Genomic DNA, 23,209 nt, shown 5'->3' on the forward strand with positions numbered 1-23,209 from the left:
CATAACTTTATATTTTCTGAGGTTCTGATGGGTCACGGTTGAAAAAAAATCATAATAATTGATAACCTAAAGCATCTGCAGCAGAGAGGTTGATTATCAGGCTTTAGATAAATCTTCTCCAGTGTTCTGCTGTTCTCTTCAGAGTGTAACTGCAACCAGCATTCGGACTTGTGTCACTTCGACATGGCCTTGTTCTTGGCCTCTGGGAACATCAGCGGAGGAGTTTGTGACAACTGTCAGCACAACACGACCGGAAACAACTGCGAGCAGTGCAAACCGTTTTATTTCCAACACCCAGAGAAGGATCTCAGAGACCCCAACATCTGCCAGCGTGAGTTTACCTGTGTTATATTAAAGCAGAAGCATGGAACTCTGGATTGACAACAGAGTTAAGGTGTTTCCTGTACAGAGTTCTGATCCCAGAAAGAACCACTGAGATCTGTTCAAACATCAGCTTGGTCTGCAGTTTCTCTGCTTTGAGGAAGCAAAATGTTCCCAGGTTATCCTCTGCCAAAGTCTGGTGTCCTGATCAGATTTCAGTCGCTCAGGCATTTTCTTGAAGGAAGATTAAAGGCTGAATATGAGACCAAACATGGGGGAATCTTTTTTATGTCCAAGGTCTTTGATGTGGCTTCATCCAAGCTCAGACCTGCCTCACAGACCATCTACTCATCTTTATGCAAACATACTAGAGCTCCACATTTAATCATCCATGTCTGCCCCTGAAAGAGACTTTGACGATCACAGCAGAGTAGTGTGGGTAGTCTGTTGGAGGCAGGTATGACAAACAGTTTCATGCAGTTTCTTCTTCCGTCTATTGAACTGGAGCTCAGATCTCAAAGTGATCTATCTGGGCTTCTAATGCTGTCTGTGTTTGAACATACTACACAGGTTTAGTGTTATGTTTGTGTCTACAGCATGTAACTGTGACCCGGTGGGTTCCCTTTACGGAGGAATATGCGACAGGATGACGGATATACAGGCCGGTCTGATCGCTGGTCAGTGCCGCTGTAAAATCAACGTGGAGGGAGAACGCTGCGAGCGCTGCAAACCGGCACATTACGGGCTCAGCAACGAACCTGAAGGCTGCAAAGGTTGGAACGGCTCCTCACAATGACAACTTAAACACAGAAACTTTTAGCTCTGAAAAGTTACCGGCAACGTCCTTTAACAATAACTCTGCTGGAAAAACCAGTTCATTGATAATCTCTCAGTGATGCACTAATGAAACACAGATGTTATCATGAGTTCTGATGACTGATAAAAAAAAAAAAAAAACTAAAAAAAATGGTTGGTATTAATTTCATTAGTAACCACAACAACAGGAAATTACCTCTAATAGGCGGTTAAAGTTCATTAGATCCAGGTTTGGCAGCCTGGTTTATGAAAGTTCCCAGAAGGTCCCAGGACAGCTTCAGAAGGTTTATCTGATGGCTATCTTCATGATTCCTCAAAGTTCACTTCAGCATTTAGTTCATATTGTCCACTTCTCTGGAACAAACTCCCAGAAGACTGTAAAAGTGCTTAGAGCTTGAGTTAAAAACCCATTTTTTTGACTTTTAAACTGCTAAGTGAGGTATCATCAATGTAAGTTTGTGCTCCAGCTGTTTTATTTGTTTTACTACCTGCTTTCTTAGATCTTTGCTGCCTGTCTCCAGTCTAATTAGGACCAACCAGAGGCATATTGATTTATATTTAATCTTTATTTAATCCGGAGAGTGATATTTAAATTAAGAACCTTTTTTCAAAGGGGTTTCAATGACATGAACTGGCTGTTGTTAATGTGTGGTGCTGTGGTGCTTGCAGCCTGTACCTGCAGCTCCCTGGGAACCGCTCCTGGAGGAAACCCCTGCGACAGTGAAACAGGAATCTGTTTCTGTAAGCGTCTGGTGACGGGACGAGACTGCGACCAGTGTGTGGTGAGGAAAATACTCTGATTACTCTGCGTTCTCTCGACCAGTTTGGTGACACTCCACAAAGCAGACAGATCAGGAGAAAGTAACCTCTGAAGGACCTATTCTAAAGTAAGATGTGAGAGTTTCAGTAAGAGAGTGAAGACTGGAGGCTGTATAACTGTAGGAGTATTGTCTGGAGATGAAAAGGGGAACTGAATGACTTCCTGGCACAGCTGGACATCAGGTTTTTACAGACTGGGATGTCCTCAGGATGTCTTGTCTCTAACTTCAATGTTTTGTTATAGGATGAACACTGGGGCCTCAGTAACGACAGGGACGGCTGCAGGCCGTGTGACTGTGATCTGGGAGGAGCCGTCCACAACCGGTGAGCTCTGCACCCATTTCAACTCTCCTTCAACTGAAAACTGTGGCTCCTTGTACTTTTAAAGCTACAAATCAACAGCAGAGACACTACGCCTAAAAATAACCTGACAGTGACATAACTGAGGTAGAGTTTTAGCTCACATTTAGGACTTTTTTGTAAATGTCATGGAGGGGACAAGGAACAATGAAAATGAAATTCATTGAACTCAGAAAAGAGGAATGATCATTATGAGCCATCTTATATAAGAATATATTTCTATCTGCTCTGAGTGGACAGTTCTTTGCAGTCCAATCTGGTTCATTGGCCATGTCCAGCTACAGTAAAGGAACCCAAAACAATGACACTTCCACCTCCTTGCTTCACACCTGGTTCTTTGGTCCTTTTATCAACATGGTTTATTTGCTTTATCTCAAACAGGTCTTCTGTTTAGGTTTCTAATGATGATTGAATACATTTTAAGTGCCTGGAGACCAACTTTAGATTGTATTGTCTAGGTTAAGATCAAACATCTTAGAAGGTTAGACTTTGGTATGTTTGTCGTTATTTTTTATGTCGTTCACTTGTAGATTACTTCCAATATAGTAAGTGAAAAGGCTGAAAGTTACAGACTCCCTTAAATCTATTATCAGATTCTTAAGCTGGTGCAGAAATCTTGACGAAGTTCTAAAGAAAGTAGTGAACAGGCTCTTTGGATCTCATGCCGCTTACTTTCATTTCAATTCCACAGTGTTAAATATAACGTGTCAAAGTACATTGACTCTTATAGAGTTATTACAACAACAACTGCAGTAAGACATACACTCTGTAGAAAGTTAATTTTACACCAAGTCAGAGTGGGACCAAATGCACTCAGACTGGTGTTAAATTTAACTCTTAAAGTGTTACTTTAACTCTGCAAAATGTACTGTTAACTGAAGCACAGAACTAATTGTCAGGAATTTAAAAAGTGGAAAATACACCCATAACCTGAGCTGATATGCTTCTTTGTGTTAAGTTAAGCTATTTTAAATAGGAATTATGTAATATATGTTCTAACAGGAAAGGCATTTTAAAAGTATTTGAAATAAAATTACAAAATCGGGGCGTCCTTTGGTGGGGCTTCTTTAATCCATAAAAATATATAAATCTATAAATGTATCAAAAAACTAAGCTAGGCTCTCTAAATATGTGCCTGAAGTCCTGTGATCAAAAACCAAATGTCTGTTTCAAAGCATATTGCAGAAATTAAAACAATGAGATTAGAAGAATTAAAAAGATTGAGATAAAATTGCTGAAAGAAATTTGTTTCCCGAGCCAATCTTCTTATGGGAATCAGTTTGTATCTGGACAGGAAACAGCAGTGTTTGACTTCCTGTCTGCAGGTGTGATCAGGTGAGCGGCCAGTGTGTCTGCAGAGATCACATGTTTGGTCGCCGCTGCGATCAGGTGGAGTCTGGATTCTACTTCGTTGCTCTGGATCACTACATCTACGAAGCTGAAGATGCCAAGTTTGGACCGGTGAGTTTTCAATCTGACGTTTTAAATAATTTAATAGCTTCCCAAGATCTACATGTTTAAAGACTCACACTGTTCCTTTAAACAAAAAGTTAGCAGCAAAAATCAAGCCAAAAACAGAGAGATTCATATTTGTTTTTCTATAAGATACAGATTTTTTTTTAAACTGCGGCTGTTTTAAGTTATGAAGCATTAAACATGTGACGAAGAATTTAATTATTTATGTACCGGTAATGATTTTTTATTTTTATTTTTTTTTTTTTATTATTAAATTCTGTTAATTATCTTCTTTCATTATGGGGAAAAAAACATAAAGGCAGATTATATTATTTTAGTTATGTGTTTTAACACTGCAGCTATCAATAGATTCGATTTATAAATAAATAAAATAGATTAACTGAATAATTATTTTTAGATTAATCAATTAAATAAAAACTTTATACCCTTGTGAATAACATACTACCACAGACCTGTCTTTTAACCAAAACAATCACATTTATTTCGCATTTGAAATGGCAAAGAAAAAAAAAAAAACATTGAACGCTCACAAATGCAAGTTGAGGAGTTTTGGATGGAACATATTAAAAGACAAAGAGGGTATTTCACCTTTAATGCAAAAGGTATTAGTTCTTCCACAGTTTTGGCTTAGTTTCTTCTCTTGTTGTTTTCACAAACGGCATGTTTGAGACTGTATTTTTCTAGTTCACAATCATCCGATTACTGAATTAGTTGTAGAGAAATTCAGTAATTGATTGATAACAATTAACCTAATCAAATATTTAAGCCAAATGTGTTTAATACGTTAGCTTCATAGAAAATAAAATAGACAAAACAACAAAATTTAAACAAATTGAGGCTCAGGTTTTCTCTGATGTTACATAAATCTTTTGGAAATATTTTTTCTCTCAGGACAGAATGGCCTGTGCATAAATTAATTTGATATGCAGACATTTAGTTGATTTGTATACAGATAGTTTATGAACGTGTCAGTCTATAAAGAAGCTGGTTCAGTTACCTACTAACACTTCTTACTTTCGTAATGACGTCATAATTAAGAAATAAGATACTTGAGTATTACTACAGTTGGTTCCTTATTTTCTGCTTCTTAAATTATTCCAGTTTTTCACTATAACTCAGCATTTTTCTTATGCACCATTTTCTTTAAATGGTTGTCCTTGTTCCTCAGTCTTCCTAACATCTTTATTCTTCTTTCTATTATTAAATCAGAATTAGAGTGTTTGACTTGTTTGTAATGTTTGTGGAATTCTGAACCCCGTTTTCCTCTGACCTTGTCCCTCCTCACAATGGCTCTTTAGGAAGTGACCGTTGTACCCAGACCCCACCCTCATGACCGCAGTCCTACCTGGACAGGTGTTGGCCTAGTCAATGTTCCTGAAGGGGCCTTCCTGGAGTTCACTGTAGACAACATCCCTCATTCCATGGAGTATGACATTCTCATCCGCTATGAGCCTCAGGTGAGATACCACCTATTGGTTGAACTGTAGGTTTGAGCTCAGAGGTTTTTAAGTCCCTCAGAAATCATGAGGTAGCATAAGCAGAAAAGCTGTGTTTGTCTGACTTTTTGTTCCACTTTACTGTGATGTACTTTTACAGCTGCCTGATCAATGGGAGGAGGTTCTGATGGCGGTGATAAGGCCTGGACCAATCAGAGCTGACAGCCGCTGTATCAACACGGTGCCAGACGATGACAACCAAATGATCTCCCTTCACCCCAGCTCACGGTGAGCAGCCCTGCGCCTGATTGGTTGGTTCTGTTTGGTACCACCTAGAGCATCCAGTGAAGACATTTTGAATTTTCTGGATAATGAGATCTCTGCTGAATGTTTTAAAGTTGGATACAAATTAGTATTAGGCCCACTTAAAGAAAGTTGTTCAGAGAAAGATAGCAGATTCTTGACCAGGGTAAGAAAACTAAAGTCCTTAACAATCATTTTCCTACATGTTTTAGATGCATCCCGGCACCAAACATGTTTGAATTAATGTCTGATCACCTCCTCAGTATATCATCAGATTATTTTTTGGATGATCACAACATAATTAATTCTTATTAAACAGAGGGTGAGACTGTAGTTATAAGTGTTTTAAATGTATGATGCATTTTATGTCCTCAGGTACGTGGTTCTGCCAAGGCCGGTTTGTTTTGAAACTGGACTGACCTACACGATCCGACTCAGTCTGCCGCTCTACTCGGCTGTCAGTGACGTGCATTCTCCGTACACGCTTATCGACTCGGTAAGGAAGCTTCACCTGTTCGCTGCATTTTTTTTATGTCACCTTGTTTCCTCCCTAAGAATCCAGTAAGGATGGGTGTTTCCCTGAGTCTTTACAGGTTTTATCCAGTAGTAATCAGGGGTGCATGGTGTGTTAGTGGAGGCTGTAGGCTGTAATGATGGTTTGAGATTCATAGCAGTGTTACAAATGTTATAATATGGGATACACCCTTTTCTCAGAGGTTTTTCATCCTGGGGGACACATCTCAACTTGATGATCTCCCACCCCACATTCCAGAATGGGTCCAGGTGGCTCTGATGCAGGGTCTGGAACTTATAGTTCCAGAATGGGAGGCATCTCCCCTCTGTCAGCCGCTGGCACGTAAACCTAACCAAGCTGGCTGCACTGGAGGGTTTAACATGCAGACTAATAAACAGAGCGGAAAGCATCAATTTAAAATTACACAACACTATGAGAGAGTTAATGTAACCAGCTGAACAGGCAACATATTATGATTTATCTTACAACCCCCCCCATCTTTTTCTCTTCTCTGTCTGTTATCATTACTTATACATTTACCGGTAATTAATTAATGGGTTTTATTGTCCTTTTCATATCTAACATTACCATTTTGATTTGTCCCTCTCTTTTTTTGGTTTTGCTCTTTTTCCTGGATTGCACTCTTTATAAAACAAAGCTTACTGCTTACTATCTGCATAAAAGTCTTGATACCACTTTGTGACAAATCATCTCCATATGATGTTTAAAAAATATTTCTGTTAAAAGTATTAATCTCATAGAAACTGGTGTGGACTGCCTCTGCACGGAGGAGCAGACTGCCGGCTTTATTCCTGCATATCTTTGGATTCAGCTGTTTTTTTTTTCTCCATCTCACAGATCGTGCTGATGCCTCACTGTAAGAACCTGGACATATTCACCTCCTCTGAGGGAGGGGATTCTAGCGCTTGGGAAACATTTCAGAAGTATCGGTGTCTGGAAAACAGCCAGAGTGTCGTTAAGACCCCAATGACCGACATCTGTAGGAACTTCATCTTCAGCATCTCTGCTCTGTTGCACCAGGGAGCTAAAGGTAACCTAATCCACCTAGAACTAGAGGTAGAGTTAAGCTCAGTTAAGCACAGTGATGGTTGAGGAAAGGTGTTTCCCGCTGTCTGAGGAATGTCTCTGGTTAACCCCTGACTCTGACCTTTGACCTGGCCCAATCAGGCTGAAGCCAGGAATTCCCCTCTGGGTTTGATTCCAGCTGGGCTCTGAATCAGAGCTGATTATATCAGTCATTTATTTCTAACTATAATAAAAATAACAGGAAGATCTGTATGAATGCGGTTTGAACCAGAAAACGATTGAAAAATGTTTTTATTTTTGTAACTTCCAGAATCAAGATGTGATTTCATGTAACATAAGGCATTGTTTCCCTTCTTTAAATCCATCAGATTTCATCACCTCTTCTTTTGCTGCCTCCTCCTTCACAGCTGCTTTAACACTGACCCATTGTTTCAGATAATTCCTAAATGCCCCTCATCACTTTGCTGCCTCCAGCCTCACTTCCTTAGCAAGACTCAACTTGTTTCTTCTTCGTGTTCCTCTGAGCTCATAAATTCCTCACGTCTCTCCCAGGATGTGCAGATTAAGTGTTTTGAATTGTCCCTTGTGTTGGACTCCATTTCCCAGAATGCCAGTGTGACCCCCAGGGCTCCCTCAGCACAGTGTGTGATCCCATCGGGGGCCAGTGTCAGTGCCGACCCAATGTGGTGGGCAGGAGCTGTGACAGATGTGCTCCGGCTACTTTCCAGTTTGGACCAAACGGCTGCAAAGGTCAAACATCAATTCATAAATACGCAGATTATGTGATAATGCGATGATCACCATGTGCAGAAGAATAAATAATGAGCCACTTATGGTGTTGTGTGTTTTGCAGATTGTGCGTGTGACCCTCAGGGTTCCCAGAGTCCAATCTGCGATCAGCTGAGCGGTCAGTGTGTCTGCGTCATCGGGGCATACGGTCGGCAATGCGATCGCTGCCTCCCGGGTCACTGGGGCTTCCCGTCCTGCCGTCCCTGTTCCTGTAACGGACACACAGAAACCTGTGATGCCGACACCGGCCGCTGCACTGCCTGCAGGGACCATACCACCGGACACAGCTGCGACAGGTGTGCCCAGGTGACCCAAAGGAACACGATCTGCACAAAGGCTCGATTTCTCTAACCCAGCTTGTCCCATCCAACATATTTAGGTGTCTGGATGGTTACTATGGTGATCCAGTGCTGGGATCAGGTGACCACTGTCGTCCATGTTTGTGTCCCGATGGCCCCAACAGTTTGCGTCAGTTTGCCGGAAGTTGTTACCGTAGCGACACTTCGGAGCAGGTCGTGTGCGTCTGCAACCCAGGATACAAAGGTGAAAAATTATTCACAGTCACATAGACTGACAGAACAATAACGCAGAGCTTCCTGCAGTAATGGTTTGGTTTGTTCCAATCAGGGTCCAAATCCATGAGGGAACTGTGAACTGAACAGTTCCTGCAGATTTATAATCAGAGTCCTTTCTTTTAAAGTCAAGGCAGTCTCACCTAAGCCAAAAACTTAAAAAAAAAAACAAATAAGAGGTCCTAAATTGCACATGCATTTTTATATATATTTTTTTTTTTTGCAGGTGTAATAAGTAGATGTGTTGCTCTCAATCTGCAAAGATTGATGCCTAAATTTTCAAGTCCAAAATGTTTGGCTGCACTCATTAAAATTAGGCTGCTTGTCCTACAGGCAGTTTGAGAGTGGACATAAAGAAAGATGAGGTTCAAAGCCATTTAGTTGGAGGTAATAAGGATAATTATTAAAGAATTGATACGGATGATACTTAATAATATCTATAATGCACCTCCCATATCCAGCCTATGTCAAAGTGCAAGCAAATCTACAAGCAAATCCACAGCACGTCATGTCAAGGTACTTTACAGTTCACCAGATCATACAGTCACATTGATTCAAAGTTTTCTATCTAAGGAAAACCAGTTGATTGTATCGACTCATTGACTCTTCAGCAATCCCTCACAATAACCATGCTTGTAGTGACAGAGGAGAGAAAAACTCCCTTTTAGCAGGAAGAAACCTCCAGCAGAACCAGGCTCAGTGTGAGCGGCCATCTGCCAAGGCCGACTGGAGTTAAAGGAGACAGAAGTAAAGATACAAAAAACAGCTGTAAAAGGCAGCCCCGTCCAGGAAACACATTTAAACACTAGATGACTCATTCTGTGTTCTAGGTTTTATACTTTAAGTCTTATTGCTCTTCTTTTTCTATGAGTTTTAACTAATGTCTAGGTACTATATGCATTTTGAAGCAGGGTCTCGCTGAAAAAAAGGAAAAAAACATCATTATAGGATTCTGCTTTAATGAACTAACGTCCTAATTCCAGCTTTCCCCAGCACAGATTCCTAACACACTAATTTTAAGGTTGTAATTTGAAGGCATCACAGCGTATCTGTAAGAGATCTGACAAGGTATTAGAAATGCCAAACAGCATTATAAAGTTCCAAAGATTATTTACTAACACTTATTTACTACATTAGTGGATTCATCACACATAAAAAAAAAAAAAAAGATTCCTGTGAAGATTATTAAACGTCCTTTAAATCTGACTGACTGAGCTGGTCGTCTGCTGGATTGGTTGTTGCAGTTTATCTCATTTAGAATAAAAATGAAAATTTTGTGGGGTCAGCATCACAGGCAGGTCACCGGGTTCAAGTCATAGATGCTACCGTAAATGCATGAAAACCCCCAGTGCATGACTGGTCTCCTCTCAGCTTATAGTAGGTACAGCCTCCTTCAGTGAGTGTGTACTAGAGGAGGGATCAGCTCTGAGCTCCAGATGTTCCTCTGAGGATTGTTTTATGATCCTGACCGCTGCTGTACACAGACATGAAAAGCTTTTAATTTGAGGAGAAGCTGCTCTGTTATTCAGTCTGATGGAAACTCTGAGAGCGGGGACATGTTGAGACGTCGGGTCTGTTATTAAAGCAGGAAATAAGACGTTCAGGCTGAAATCAGCTGTTGACAGACGCATGAATCACCAACTTTCTTCTTTGTTTGCATCTGACAGCAGAAATATTTGCTGAGAGGTGATTAAACGTCTGTATGACAGATTTAATCCTATAGTTTTGCCCAGCAGAGACTTGGTAGAAGCGGAGCAGCAGGATATTTCTCAGCCTGTGTGGTGGACATCAGCCTTAAATACTGGGACAGAAAAACCAGAGCCAGAGTTACAGCTGAAACCTGATACTAAGAAACAAACCGATGTTTACATTTTCCCTTTTCGTCCTTGTTTGATTAATTCAAGAATAGTAAAAGGTATTTTTTCAGTCTTTTTTTTGCCTGTTTTTAAATCAATCATTGATGCTTTTATCTATGACTGTGGTCACTTCCCACAACTGTTCTTCAACCTAATCATATATATATATATATATATATATATATATATATATATATAAAACATTCCCTTTGGGATTATTAAAGTATTTTTGAATTTTAACTTAATTTGAATTTGATGCCTTCTGTACTTCCAGCAGTAACAATGTTGTCATCCGTCATTGTATCCAAGTATTTAAATGTTGATCTCATCAAATCCCACTGGGCATTAATCCAAAAAGTATGTTTTTTTTTCCCCTCTAAGAGCATTTGCGGCAGTTTTTATGTTGCTTTTGAAACATGTTCTTCCTCCTCATGTAGCCTTCAGTCCATCGTAGTACAAGATTTGTTTTACTGCGTTATTCTTGAGGCCAGTATCCAAATGTTTCACCAAAAAGATCTGAACCCGTCTCATTCTAGAACAGTATGAAGGCTTCTTATTTTCTTCCAGATTGTAGTGTTAAAAAATGATTGTTGAAACATCTAAAATCTGTTCCTGAAGAAGTTCCAGTCTGCAATTTTTCCTGATATCATAGCTTTGCAGAATATGGAATATACGAAAAGAAACGTTATAATCCTGACCTAAAGCAGGCAAAGTTTAGTCTGGGTTAATGTCGGATAAACAGATGTTTGTCTCTCTTTACACAGTTTATCTAAATGTCTGGTTTCCACTGCTACTCCATAAATAAACAAGTGTTTTAGGTTTTTTCCTACATAAAACCAAAGCAAACCTTAATTTTTTGGATTTTTATTCCTTATTTTGCAGTTAAATTTTTGTTTTCTGTCACGTCTGCTTCCTATTCACTGTTCTGCTAGGCCTGTCTAATCAGCAGATTGAGTCAATTCTTCAGTAGATTGTTTGGCTTTAATCACATGACCTAATGGCATCAATATGAGCTACAATGAAACTTTTGCTCTGATTGGTGGATCCTTGGTTCCTCTTCAGTGTCCAGAATTTTCTCTGAACTTAGTAGATCTTTGTTCTCTTATTTTTCACATTAGTCATATCCTCTGTTTTGGCTATAAAATCTATTTTAAGGTACCGGTAAACGTGCTGCTCCTAATTTGGGCTTTGTCGCTGTATTATGTTAACTTTGACTTGTTTTACAGCTCTGCAGAGGTTTGCTGTTGTGCAGGACCAGTTCTAAAAACAGAGACATTAATCTCGAGGAACCCAATAATCTGGCCTCTAACAAAAGTTCTGGTCCTCCACAGGTGCTCGCTGTGATCAGTGTTCACCTGGTTACTATGGAAACCCCGACGAGACAGGGGGCCAATGTCTCCCATGCCAGTGCAACAACAACATCGACATGCTGGACCCGGAGTCCTGTGACGCCAGAACCGGAGAGTGCCTGAGATGTCTGTACCACAGTGAAGGCCCCGCCTGCCAGAACTGCAAGCTGGGTTACTACGGCAACGCCTTGGTCCAGGATTGCCGAAGTGAGTTCACACAGACCCTTGTAGAACCGGCTCATAGTGGTATGATCCAACAGAACTGGTAAAAACCTACAGTAAACCAGTAAAAGAATTGGCTCGAAATCACACATTGGTTTTTAACCTGAAGCTCAGTTTAAAGGTAATATCTCTTAATTTGTGCAACATTATATTTTATTGTCACTAAAACCAGAAATAAAGAGATAAAATGTAGGTGAATTAGGAAACCTCAGTGACTATCTAGACTCTGTCTAGATGTTTAAACACCAGAAAAGTAAAAAATACATTTGGAAAATAATTCTTCTTAAAATGTTGGAAATTCAGCTGAAATGATTAGTGTTAATTTTTTATTTTTTTTGTGATCACAGAGTGTGTTTGTAACACACTGGGAACCAACCAGTCCAGCTGTCCGTCCTCCAGCGACTGCCACTGCGATCGCAGCAGCGGTCAGTGTAACTGCTTGCCCAACGTTATCGGTCAACACTGCGACCGCTGCGCCGCAGATACCTGGAACATGGCCAGCGGCGCCGGCTGTCAGAGCTGCGACTGCGACCCCAAACACTCATTAGGGACATCCTGTAACGAGGTGCTGAATACCTTTCTGAAACTCTGAAACTGTCCTCACAGTCATCAGATTTTGTTTAAGCCTCGAATAATTTAATCTAAAAAAATAATTAATTCAATTCATAAGGCTTTTGATTAACTTCTATTACATTCAGAGATCTATTTTTACATTTTTAAAATACTGTTTTTGCAGGAAAAGCAATGTAATATTAATAGACATGGTTGATTTCCCACAGATCAGCGGTCAGTGTTCCTGCCATCCTGGTTTTGGAGGAAGGACGTGTAATGAGTGCAGAGAACTGTTCTGGGGGGACCCTGAACTTCAGTGTCGAGGTAAGTTTAATTGGAATATCAATCAGAACTGCTGCAGACAAAAACATTTTCAGGGCTTCTGCTTCTTAATTTTAGAGGGACAAAAAAGCAAAGAGCAGAGTTAAGGCTCCCTCAGATTATTAATGTGGCCATTTTCCAAGCAGCTCATTACTTTAAGCATTTGCAGATGATCTCTTGAGTTTCCCTTTTAAAACGTAGATCAGAGAAAATGTGGAGGGAGGTGCTGTGGTGAGATGAGGCTTTGTGGCATCGGTCTGACCTTCCATGTTTAGAGGAAGAGAAATGCTTCTGTGAAGCATGGAGGTGGAAGCATCATGCTTCAAAGCTGTTATTCCACTTTTTGTGAAATTTAAGAAAAGAGTTAAGACACTGATAAGTCATTAAGCGTGACAATAACTTTAAATTCACATCTAAGACTTCAAATTGCATGTCTACCAAAAATGGCCTAGTGGAGGTTCAGATCACAGCACTGCAGATTATATGTAGAGGAGGTGGGAATATTTAAGTTGCCAAACAGCAGCAAGAAAAAACACAAAACGATTTAGAGAGTTTCTCTGAAGAGTAGTCTGTTAGATTCCCACAATGACTTGGAAACAAGTTCAATTTTATGTTACATATTTCTTCCTGAATTATTGTAAAACTAGATTATTTCCATTCTTTAGGTTCTTGAAAATATTTTCCCCCTAAAAACCACAATGATGGAATCCATAGTTCTCACATATTATAAACTGCATGTAAAAGGAAAACCCCCACACTGCATTGTGGGAAATGTCTTGGCTCACAGAACTTCTCTGCTGCAGTCGGATTGAATCCAGATGTGCGAGCAGCTTCAAATGTTCGCTCTGGGTAAATAACCCTGGATAGATCAGAAAGAGCTGTTTAATTTGTCCTGTGGTCAAGATGCTATACACCAAATTCAGAAATATATAAAATGGAAAGAACAAAAGCAAGTAGTTTAGGAGAGTGATGAGAATAGAGATGAAATAGTGCAACGTTTAAAATAACAAAACAAAAACAGCATAAAAAAGGAGCAGGTGTGTCCTGAGAGCGTATACTGAGAATTAAAAACAGAAATATCTGCAGCAAAGGAAGAAAAATATTGGATATAATGCTCTAAAATCCTGTCTTTTTCAGATCCAGCTGTACTTGTTGGGGTTTTTTATATGTTCAGAGTTGATCAGAGTAAAGTCCCCTGTTTGTTTCCGTTAATTTCTACAGTAGATAGCAGCTGTTTCTTAATTGAAACCAGCCGTCTGACACACAAGCACACAGCGATCATTTGATCTGACTTAAATCTGCATATATGAGGGGTAGGTTCTTAACAGATCCAACAAAAGAGTAGATTCATCACAGCGACTGAAAAAAATGTGCAGAGGGTTTTATTTTTTTATTTTATTTTTTCTGCTGATGTAGAAGTAAATGTGTTAATTTTGTGATATCCAGGAGAAAATCATAACTTCGATCTGGTGCCATCTGTTGTCTTTACTAGACACCAGCTAAAGAAAAGGCCCCTACAAGGAAAACATTGAACATGTGTGCTTTAACTGATTTTAATTACTGCAGAAAACCCAACAAAAAGCCCTCCACCTTTGAACTGAAAACATGATCCCACACTGTTAAAAATGTAAGTGAATGCTTCTTGAAATGTGTTTTTTCATTTCATTTGAGAAGCTAAGTAAAAGAATTTGCCAAAAGAATAATTTATTTTAAAATGAGAAAAAAAAACTCTATTATCTCTTGAAATGAATAATAAATTTCAGAGCCTGGAAGGAGTCAGCTAGTGGAAAAAACAACAGAGCTGGTGGGAATCTGTGCTCACGCTTCATTAAACTGTGTTCCGTTTTGCAATCTACGTGTGCAGATATCTATAGAGAGTTTGGATGCATGTTTTTAGTAAATCTGTTGTCATATATAAAGCAGCATCATGCTTTGAAATAGGTCTTTATTTAGACTGAAATAAAACGTGACAGATGTCCCCGAGTAATCTGCCTGCACAGATTGCACAAACTGAGAGCACAGAATCCGTGTGCAAAGATTGCAAAACTGAGCACACAGTTTAGTGAAGTGTGTGCACAGATGTCCATAAGCTTTGTTCATCCCACCAAATGACACTAATTTATCCTATTTTAAGAGCGAAAATGCTCATTCAAATAAGATGGTAGAACATCCTATTTAGCTGCTCACATTTGGGGAATATGTGTTTATTTTATTTTGTGCAGTGTAATAAGTTAAAGGCAACTGGAGTGATATGTAAATATCTCTCATCTTAAATTCATATAGTCCTTAGGATCCTCATGTCCCAGATGACTGAGAATCTACAGCAATAACTTTAAGCTCAGCGGTTGATGGTCTAGTCAAAGTTTCAGAATCAGGTAACTGTGAGGACTCCATCAACAGAGGTTAACATGTTTCTGTTTCTTGCTTCTTATGGACCATAACAAGTGGTGTATATGTATTTAAAGTCTAGAAAAAATAATTTAAACAAAAAAAACCCTGTTTTGTCTGATTTTAAATTGTTTTACCTACAATGAAGGGCCACCTGCTGATTTGTGATATAAAACATAAAAAAATTTAGATGGAAAGTTTACGCCCAGAATCGGTATACATTTTTAGGTTCTGGTCCAACTATAGAATAAATCCTAGGTAAGACAGCCAATCTACTTCTAATTGTGCAACTAGTCTTTTATAGCCACCATTGTAGGCTAAAAAGTATTTGTTTAACAAGAGAGACACGTTTGTAGACCGAGCCCCTATAAGAACCTCCTCTGTAAGAGACAGACTGGAATGAATCCTGGTCTGTGAGGTTGAACCGTCATCATCCTGCAGGGGGGGTTTGACCCCTGGTTACTTCCACCTTGGTGAGATTAAGCCATTGGTACAAAAGGGTTTCAATTAAACAAAATAAAGCGACACACTTGTCTTTTATGATAGTTCTTTTCTCAGCATTTCATGTGGTGCTGGAGTTCTTACATAACCAGCTTTTTGTCCTGCTTCATGGAAGAAAGTAAAGTTGTGTCATTAACTGCTGGAAATCAGGATAAAGTGGCGACTGCTGTCTCCTCAGCTTGTGACTGCGACCCTCGTGGGATCCTGGAGCCACAGTGTAACAAAGTCAGCGGTCACTGCGTCTGCCTGGAGGGTGTGGCTGGACCTCGCTGTGATGTCTGCGCCCGCGGCTTCCATGGAACCTTCCCTGACTGTCAGCGGTGTCACCAGTGTTTCTCAGAGTGGGACGACATCATCGGCCAGCTGACCAACCAGACACACCGAATGGTCAACAAGGTCAACGCCATTAAAGCTAGTGGAATCAGCGGGCCGTACAGGAAGTCTATAGAGAGTATGGAGAGAAGCGCTGCTGATGTCCGGGCCATCTTGGACCAAAACCCGGCTTCCCAACCTCTGACTGAAGTCCAGACTCTGCTGGAGCAGGCCAGGTAGGATCCACTCTGACCTGCAGAGCTAAATCTTAAAATGTCCCAGCTGAAGGTGGAATCTAACCTCCAATTGTGTCTCAGCGACCTGATGTCAGCCTTGAGTCAGGCTATGAACGACACAGAGGAGACTCTGGGTCTGGTTGGGGAGCAGGAGTCCGGCATGAAAACTAAACTGGACTCTGTGATGTCAGACGCTCAGAAACTGGAACAAACAGTCCAGGAGTTACTGGGCCAAGTGGAGTTCATCAAGAACTCTGATATCAGAGGTAAGAGTTGAAGCTCGCAGAAGAAGAGCAGCATGTAGAGCTGTTAAAGATAATCGTTTTGAACTTAAAGCAGTAAAACCCATTATGGGAAATAAGCGGCAACTAGTTTAGTAATATATAATATATAGATAAAGATCTTGGAAATACAGCAATGCACTCCTTTAGTGTGAAATCACTGAGAGGCACTGTGCTGTTCATTTATATGTAGGTCTGTTTAGAAAGGATTGTATCTAAAAGCTCCAGTGAAGTTGAAGTTATAGTTGTATAAATTGTGCACTTCTTCCTTCCATGCTGTAGAGTTCAATGTCCTGGCTGACACACACCTGAGTTTTACAAAGGGGTGATTAACAGGCTTATGCAGCACTAATTGCTATGCAGACTGGATCGGATCCCTGTGCTGTGTCGCCACCTGCAGGTGGATCTCTGAACTCTAATCAGTTAGTCTTCCACATCACTTAGCCGGGTTCTGTAACAACGCCTGACTCTCTGTACCTCTCTGATTGTGTAATGATCATTGAAAATATTTTTGAGGTTGTTCTCCTGCTAAAAAATGAACCAGTCAGTAAACTTGAGGTATGGAGTTTTAGATTAAGGCTGAGTAGCGTTTAAACGGCATCAAGGCATCATTTTAGCCTTACGTAGTCCGACTCAATTCTAGTCAGAATATGAGTCTGATACTGCTCCATAGAGCTATGATTATGGGGCGTGTTTCGAACGAACCAGGAAAAAAAATGCCTCTGCACTCAATTGGATAGACCTACAACCAATAAGAGCAACGGAGTGCGTGACGTATGTTAAGCGATGCATAGTTGTTGTCAACAAAGATCAAAGCGTGTAGTTTCACGCCTATAATAAGAAGATGAGACTTGATCGCGTTTCTCTGTTCCTCTTTTAAAATTAATTTGCTGTCGATATCTTCTAGAACAGACCTAATAGCAGAATCTACTCACCTCAACTCTCCAGCGGCAGCCATTATTGTTGTCACCCAAGCGCGCATTGGTCACGTGGTTGATTACGTTACTGTTGGTCATCTGTCCATCATCGTATAAAGCCCGCCCTGACAATTTGATTGGATCGCCTGACAGTGGGCGATAATACTTGCGCTACTATGGAGCAGAGCCAGACCGAACTTCCCCGACCTCAAACTTTGTGGGCGGGACTAAGTTCGGAATGGCATAGCATCATTTTTCTCTGGTGTAAGAAAGCATAAAAACAAGCCGGTATGTCATCTACAAACCACAGATCTGTACTTGGTTATTAGCCAGTAAGTTTAACTGTTCATAACAATCGGTTTATGTTTGTTTAAATACAAATAATACAAATGAATAAAATCCAGAAAGTACATTGCTAAAGCAAACAAAGAATATATATGTTTTTTATCTTCCTAAGCAACAAGTAAATATAAAAGCATTTTAAAAGCAGTTTCCCAATAATTTTAAAGAAAGAGAAACATTACTGCAGAAGTTATAAATAAAAAATTGATGAATTGATTGCTCACCTGATCTACTTTGTTTTCTCGTTTAAAATTAAGGATAAGTACCAAGATGATTTAATTCAGGAGGCAACATATTAAGAACCCTACTTCAATGCAACAAACAACAAAATTATTGTTGTTAAATTGGAAGATCAAAGCAAAACTTATTAACTTGTAGGAATCATTACATCACTGTATGATGTTGCTAAAAAGCATTCATTAAAAATATTTAAAATAGTTCATCAACTTAAACCTGTTAAAGCTATCGAATATTTTACACAGATTTATGAAACTTAATAGTTTTCTGACATACATGTTGCCTATAAACCCAAAAATGTCCCTACAATTTGACATTTCAGATTTCTGTTTTCTGTCTGTTACCAGGAGCAACAGACACCGTCACCAAGTACTTCCTGCAGTCTCAGGAAGCCGAGGCTCGAGCAAATGCCTCAACCATCGAAGCTGGAAGTCCAATTGAAACTTCTGCTGCTCTACGGCAACTCACGGAGGACAAGCTGAACCAGAGCAGGGAGGAGTTTCTGGAAAGGCACTCTGAACATGCTCGGAAGCTGGACAACCTAGCAGGAGAGATGGAGACATTGGACCTTTCAGTGATCAGCTACAAGGTTGGAGGATAAAACCCCAAAAAGCAGGGGAAAAAAACTAGTAAAAGCTGCGTTTAAAAATTAAACCCTTAAGAAAGAGATTTTCTTTTTACCATAGGTGGATAGTATGTAACTACGCTTCTATGAATCTCGGATGACCACCAGAAGGGGGGGTCGCTGTTTGCTTCTTGCAGTTTGAGTAATTATACCAACAGTCCCACCTTGATGATGACTCAGAAGCTATATATGCTGCCGTTATACAGGGCTCTATACCTACAGAATCCTCTCGCGGAAGCAAGGATTCTGAGTGACAGATCATTTTTGGCGGTCATCAGGAATTCCTAGAACCGTAGTTACTATGTGTTTAGGTTTGTTGTCTGGAAAAAACACCCATTTCAGGCAGATATTCTTTCCCACATGATCTTAACACCATTCATTTTTTATTCTCCTTGTTGATGCAGACCTGTGGCAGCCCATCCTCTGGCCAAGAGTCCTGTTGGTCTTCTTCCTGCGGAGGTCTGGGCTGTGTAGACCCTGACGGTCAGGCCAGGTGTGGAGGAGAGGGATGTGATGGTGCAGTGACAGCAGCCAACAGCATCCTATTAAAGACCCAGGAGACTGAGAAGGAAATCATCAGCGCCATGGCAGAGGTGGAGAAGCTTTCAAAGATGGTGGGTCATCCTAGTCCTGGTTTTTGTCATATGATGTGGACGTTTGGAACAGTTTTCACGCAGACATTCTCTTCAGGTGTCCGAGGTGAAGATGCAGGCTGATGGGGCAAAGCTGAGTGCTCAGAATGTCCTGATGAAGACCAACAGAACCAAACACAAAGTTGACCAGAGCAACGAGGAGCTGAGGAGCTTAATTAGACAAATCAAAGATTTCCTCACACGTATGTTTCACCTGCTTTGAACCAGATCTCTCTTTTTTTTTTTCTAGTTTTTATTACCGGTACAATTTCTCCTCCACTTCCTGACATACCACCTTTGTGGGAAATCATGACGTTTAGAGACTATAAAGTGAATTTAAACATCTGGCCTTTTCAGAGGATGCTGCTGACCTGGAGAGCATTGAACTTGTGGCAAGTGAAGTTCTGGCCATGCAGATGCCGACCACACCAGCTCAGCTACAGAACCTTACGGATGAGATCCGGCACAGGGTGGGGGAGCTGGGAAACGTAGAGGCAATCTTACAGCAGAGCACTGACGACATCCAGAGAGCAGAGACTCTGCTGGACCAGGCTCGCCAAGCAAGGTGACTGCTTCACAGCCGGGACAGAAAACTTGAGGCACTGGATTGAACCTTTACAGTATCCACAGCGTATGCTTTTGATTTCCCTTTCTCAGTAAGCAGGCGACAGATGTGAAGGACTCTGCAGAGAGAGTGAAACAAGCTCTGGAAGAAGCCCAGAGAGCTCACACCGCTGCCAGCAGCGCCATCCAGCAGGCCGCCTCCGACATTCAGACTACAACCAAGCTTCTCTCCTCTGTCAGTACCAGTCACCAATACAGAGGAATTGTTTGACATTTCATACCTTGATGTCATGTTGCATTTCGTGTTCATTCTGTGTTCAGGTAGAGACGGAGACAGCGGACGCTGAGTCCAAGCTGTACAACGCCACCCAGAGACTGCAGAGGCTGGAGCAAGATGTGAGGCTGCTCACTGATAAATCAGCAAATGTCACTCAGAAAGCCAAACTGACCGATCAAGAAGCTGCAGAGATCGGAAGGATTGCAAAGGATGTCAAAAAGGTTGGCTCATCGTTCCTGTAGTTTACAGGTTTCTGTAATTCTGCCTGTGTTGATATATCTTTGTGTGTGTTTAGGAGCTGGAGTCGGAAGTGAAGCAAAAGTACAGCACAGTGGAGCAGCTGATAGGCCAGAAAGCAGGGGGTGTGGCTGATGCTAAGAAGAGGGCAGAGTCACTACAGAATGAAGCCAAACAGTTGCTGCTACAGGCCAGTGACAAGCTGCAGCTGCTGAAAGGTGATTTTACTGCTTCTATCCGTTTGCATCAGCCTAGTAGCTCTGGGGGGGGGTTCTCCATGAACAACGAATTCAGTTACCCTGAGCAGAAAGAGACCAGCCGAGATCCACTCACATCTATCTCAACTGACCTCAGAACTGGAAACTCCTGCTTGTATTCTCCATTGCTCTTCCTATTGCAAAAAAACACTGTTCTCTGTTTTTGCATCTATAAACGGCTGTTGCAAGTCTTTTTGATGTATGCAACATTAGGTCAGTTGTATAGAAGACGATATGTCTCAAACTAGGACATTATGACCACTGTTGATGCAAGAAGCAGCCATTTTGAATTTGTAAGCTGGGTATGGTCGTCTTGCCTCGAATTTAAAGGCTGTTTAAATTTAAATTTCCCACTTGCAGCTCTGAAATGACAAAACAAAATGGAAGGTGCTTCCTGGTTACGCACTTTGGCAAGCCCAATCATCATCAGTGTATTACATTGAATCATAGATTCACCATGGCAACCTCTAAAGATAGCTAGCGAAGTATGTGTTTGTAAGCTGTGGAAAGTGGGCCACTAAATCCTCCTCAGATAAAGTATTTCATGTTAAAAACTGTCATAAAACCAAAATCCAGTGAATGGGAAATGGATAACTTTATCTTTCTGTGAAGACCTTTTCAATGATTCAGTCAGCAAGGTAGTAACATTTTTGTGCTTCTGTCCTGGACCCAGAGCTTACACAGGGTAATGGTCATCAGAACCGCATTTAGTTTCCATGCATTTTATTTTATAAAAGCATTGTTCCACTTAAAAAAAAAATGCACATGCACAACCTTGTACCCGCTCCCGAAATGGAACGCCTATTAAACGAGTGCTTGAGCCCACTTCTCACTTGTTCTGTTTAAAAGTTGCTGTTGTCATAGCTTATACAAGCTTACTGTGCCCGAGCATCCGCCCTAACCCCTAAATCCCTCAATCACTACACAGAGTGGGGACTATATAGTGGACTTAACTGACTGTTCAGACAGATAATCACTGCTTTTTGCTCCCCATAGCTCACGTAACTCCTCCTCCATTGCACAGTGCCTGCGCCATCTTTATTAATAGTCGCTGCTGTCGGGTAGCGACAGCCTAGAGTGACAGCAGGCCGCTGTGACAGCAAATCCCATAATGCTTTGCAATGAGAGCACCCCACGCAAAGCATTCTGGGATATATACCTCTTCTGAAGCCTTTCTGTTCTTCTCATACTGTCCTATATATCTATAGGACAGCCTTACATAGACATTTAACCAGAATGATTGACAATTAGGGGGACAACTTATGTAGATGATCCACCCAGAAATAAAAGATTTTCCTCTATACCTTTCAGTTGCCTACAGAACACAACAGCTGCCTGACTGTAAAAACTAATGACTCGTCTTGTTTCAGATTTGGAAAAGTCATATGAAGACAATCAGCGAACTCTTGAGACGAAAGCTGAACAGTTGGTTGAGCTGGAAGCAGCCGTAAAGGAACTGCTGCAGGAAATCAGCCAAAAAGCCACCGTCTACAGCACCTGTGTGTTTTTATTATTCTGAATGTGTTTTAATTTGGCTCTGAGTTTTTTTGTTTTTTTGTTTTCTGTGTCAGCTGCCAGAAAGGTAATTTGATTATACATGCTTAAAATACTGATTCATTAAGGCCAAAGTTTTAAGATTATAAATCAAAGATTGTTTTTCATTTGAAACCTTTCTTTCTTTTATACTTTGTACTGACCGGTATTTTGTTTAATCTTATACCTACTTTTAAGTTGATTTTAAAATCATTAACTCTAATATTAACTCTCTTGTGATGCAAAAAAAATAATTTTTCTAAAGCCAATACTTGCTAATTGTAATGTCCTAGTGTCATGAAATGTGTTGTGGAAGTGATCTCGTTTAGTAATTTTTCAATGGAAGTGAAGACAGCTTCTCAAAAAGTGAATGTTTCAACCATTTGACTGCAACCTATTCCATGACGGCGTTTCTGTTCTGCTAAATTGTATCTTTATCATAAGATCCAAAATGAAATACAATAAAAAAAACTATATTTTCATTACAAAAAAAGTTATTCTGATGTAGTTGATTATTTAAGCTTTGTTACACTGGAGCCCTGCGATGGACTGGCAACCTGTCCAGGGTGTACCCCGCCTCTCGCCTGTAGACAGCTGGAGATAGGCACCAGCACCCCTCGCGACTCTACTTGGGATAAGCGAAAATGGATGGATGGATGTTACTCTGGATGACAGGTTGCATTAATGTTAATGTTTAAATCTATCTGAGTAATGATCTGCTGAGCTTCCTTCTGCCCAGAAGTTGTGCAGGTTTAGGGTCAGGCACAGAGCAGCTAACATCTCTGCAGAACCCACACATCCTGGACACAAGCTTTTTAGACTATAACAATCAGGCTAGAGCAGGCTCGGACTGGGAACGATTTTTCGGCCCTGGCATTTTTTCACTTCAGTCGACACTTGCACAAAGCCAACCAGACACCCACCCACACACAAACACACATACTAGGTCTACAACGTAAGCCAGAGTGTTGTTAAAAACACCAACATAAAACAATACAATATAGAGGCAGACAGGCAGCTCTTCAAGAATGAATACATGAAAGCTCAGCGGTGTGTCAGCATTCACTGCGACTCTAGGTGGCATGTGGGCAATGAAATGGAATAATGTAAACTGATG

General features: G+C 40.6%; 1 protein-coding gene across 1 annotated transcript in view; it reads left to right on the plus strand.

Moving 5' to 3' along the window:
• The window catches only part of lamb1 (laminin subunit beta 1), a 33,152-nt gene extending 10,593 nt beyond the window's left edge, over positions 1-22,559 (plus strand). The window contains exons 9-33 of the mRNA XM_015401844.1: positions 143-331; positions 918-1,094; positions 1,807-1,919; positions 2,201-2,280; positions 3,642-3,777; positions 5,091-5,249; positions 5,389-5,516; positions 5,907-6,027; positions 6,904-7,096; positions 7,699-7,842; positions 7,946-8,177; positions 8,261-8,424; positions 11,641-11,865; positions 12,228-12,445; positions 12,660-12,756; positions 15,821-16,190; positions 16,272-16,456; positions 18,315-18,556; positions 18,997-19,206; positions 19,283-19,427; positions 19,582-19,789; positions 19,882-20,023; positions 20,110-20,286; positions 20,361-20,520; positions 21,930-22,559. Of these exons, the coding sequence (XP_015257330.1) occupies positions 143-331; positions 918-1,094; positions 1,807-1,919; positions 2,201-2,280; positions 3,642-3,777; positions 5,091-5,249; positions 5,389-5,516; positions 5,907-6,027; positions 6,904-7,096; positions 7,699-7,842; positions 7,946-8,177; positions 8,261-8,424; positions 11,641-11,865; positions 12,228-12,445; positions 12,660-12,756; positions 15,821-16,190; positions 16,272-16,456; positions 18,315-18,556; positions 18,997-19,206; positions 19,283-19,427; positions 19,582-19,789; positions 19,882-20,023; positions 20,110-20,286; positions 20,361-20,520; positions 21,930-22,078 (4,364 nt within the window). The 3' untranslated portion in view covers positions 22,079-22,559. The remainder of the gene's footprint in view (positions 1-142; positions 332-917; positions 1,095-1,806; positions 1,920-2,200; positions 2,281-3,641; positions 3,778-5,090; positions 5,250-5,388; positions 5,517-5,906; positions 6,028-6,903; positions 7,097-7,698; positions 7,843-7,945; positions 8,178-8,260; positions 8,425-11,640; positions 11,866-12,227; positions 12,446-12,659; positions 12,757-15,820; positions 16,191-16,271; positions 16,457-18,314; positions 18,557-18,996; positions 19,207-19,282; positions 19,428-19,581; positions 19,790-19,881; positions 20,024-20,109; positions 20,287-20,360; positions 20,521-21,929) is intronic.
• The last annotated feature ends 650 nt before the right edge of the window (positions 22,560-23,209 follow it).

Source organism: Cyprinodon variegatus, unplaced genomic scaffold (assembly GCF_000732505.1).
Source record: "Cyprinodon variegatus isolate N-32 unplaced genomic scaffold, C_variegatus-1.0 Scaffold1266, whole genome shotgun sequence".
NCBI lineage: Eukaryota > Metazoa > Chordata > Actinopteri > Cyprinodontiformes > Cyprinodontidae > Cyprinodon > Cyprinodon variegatus.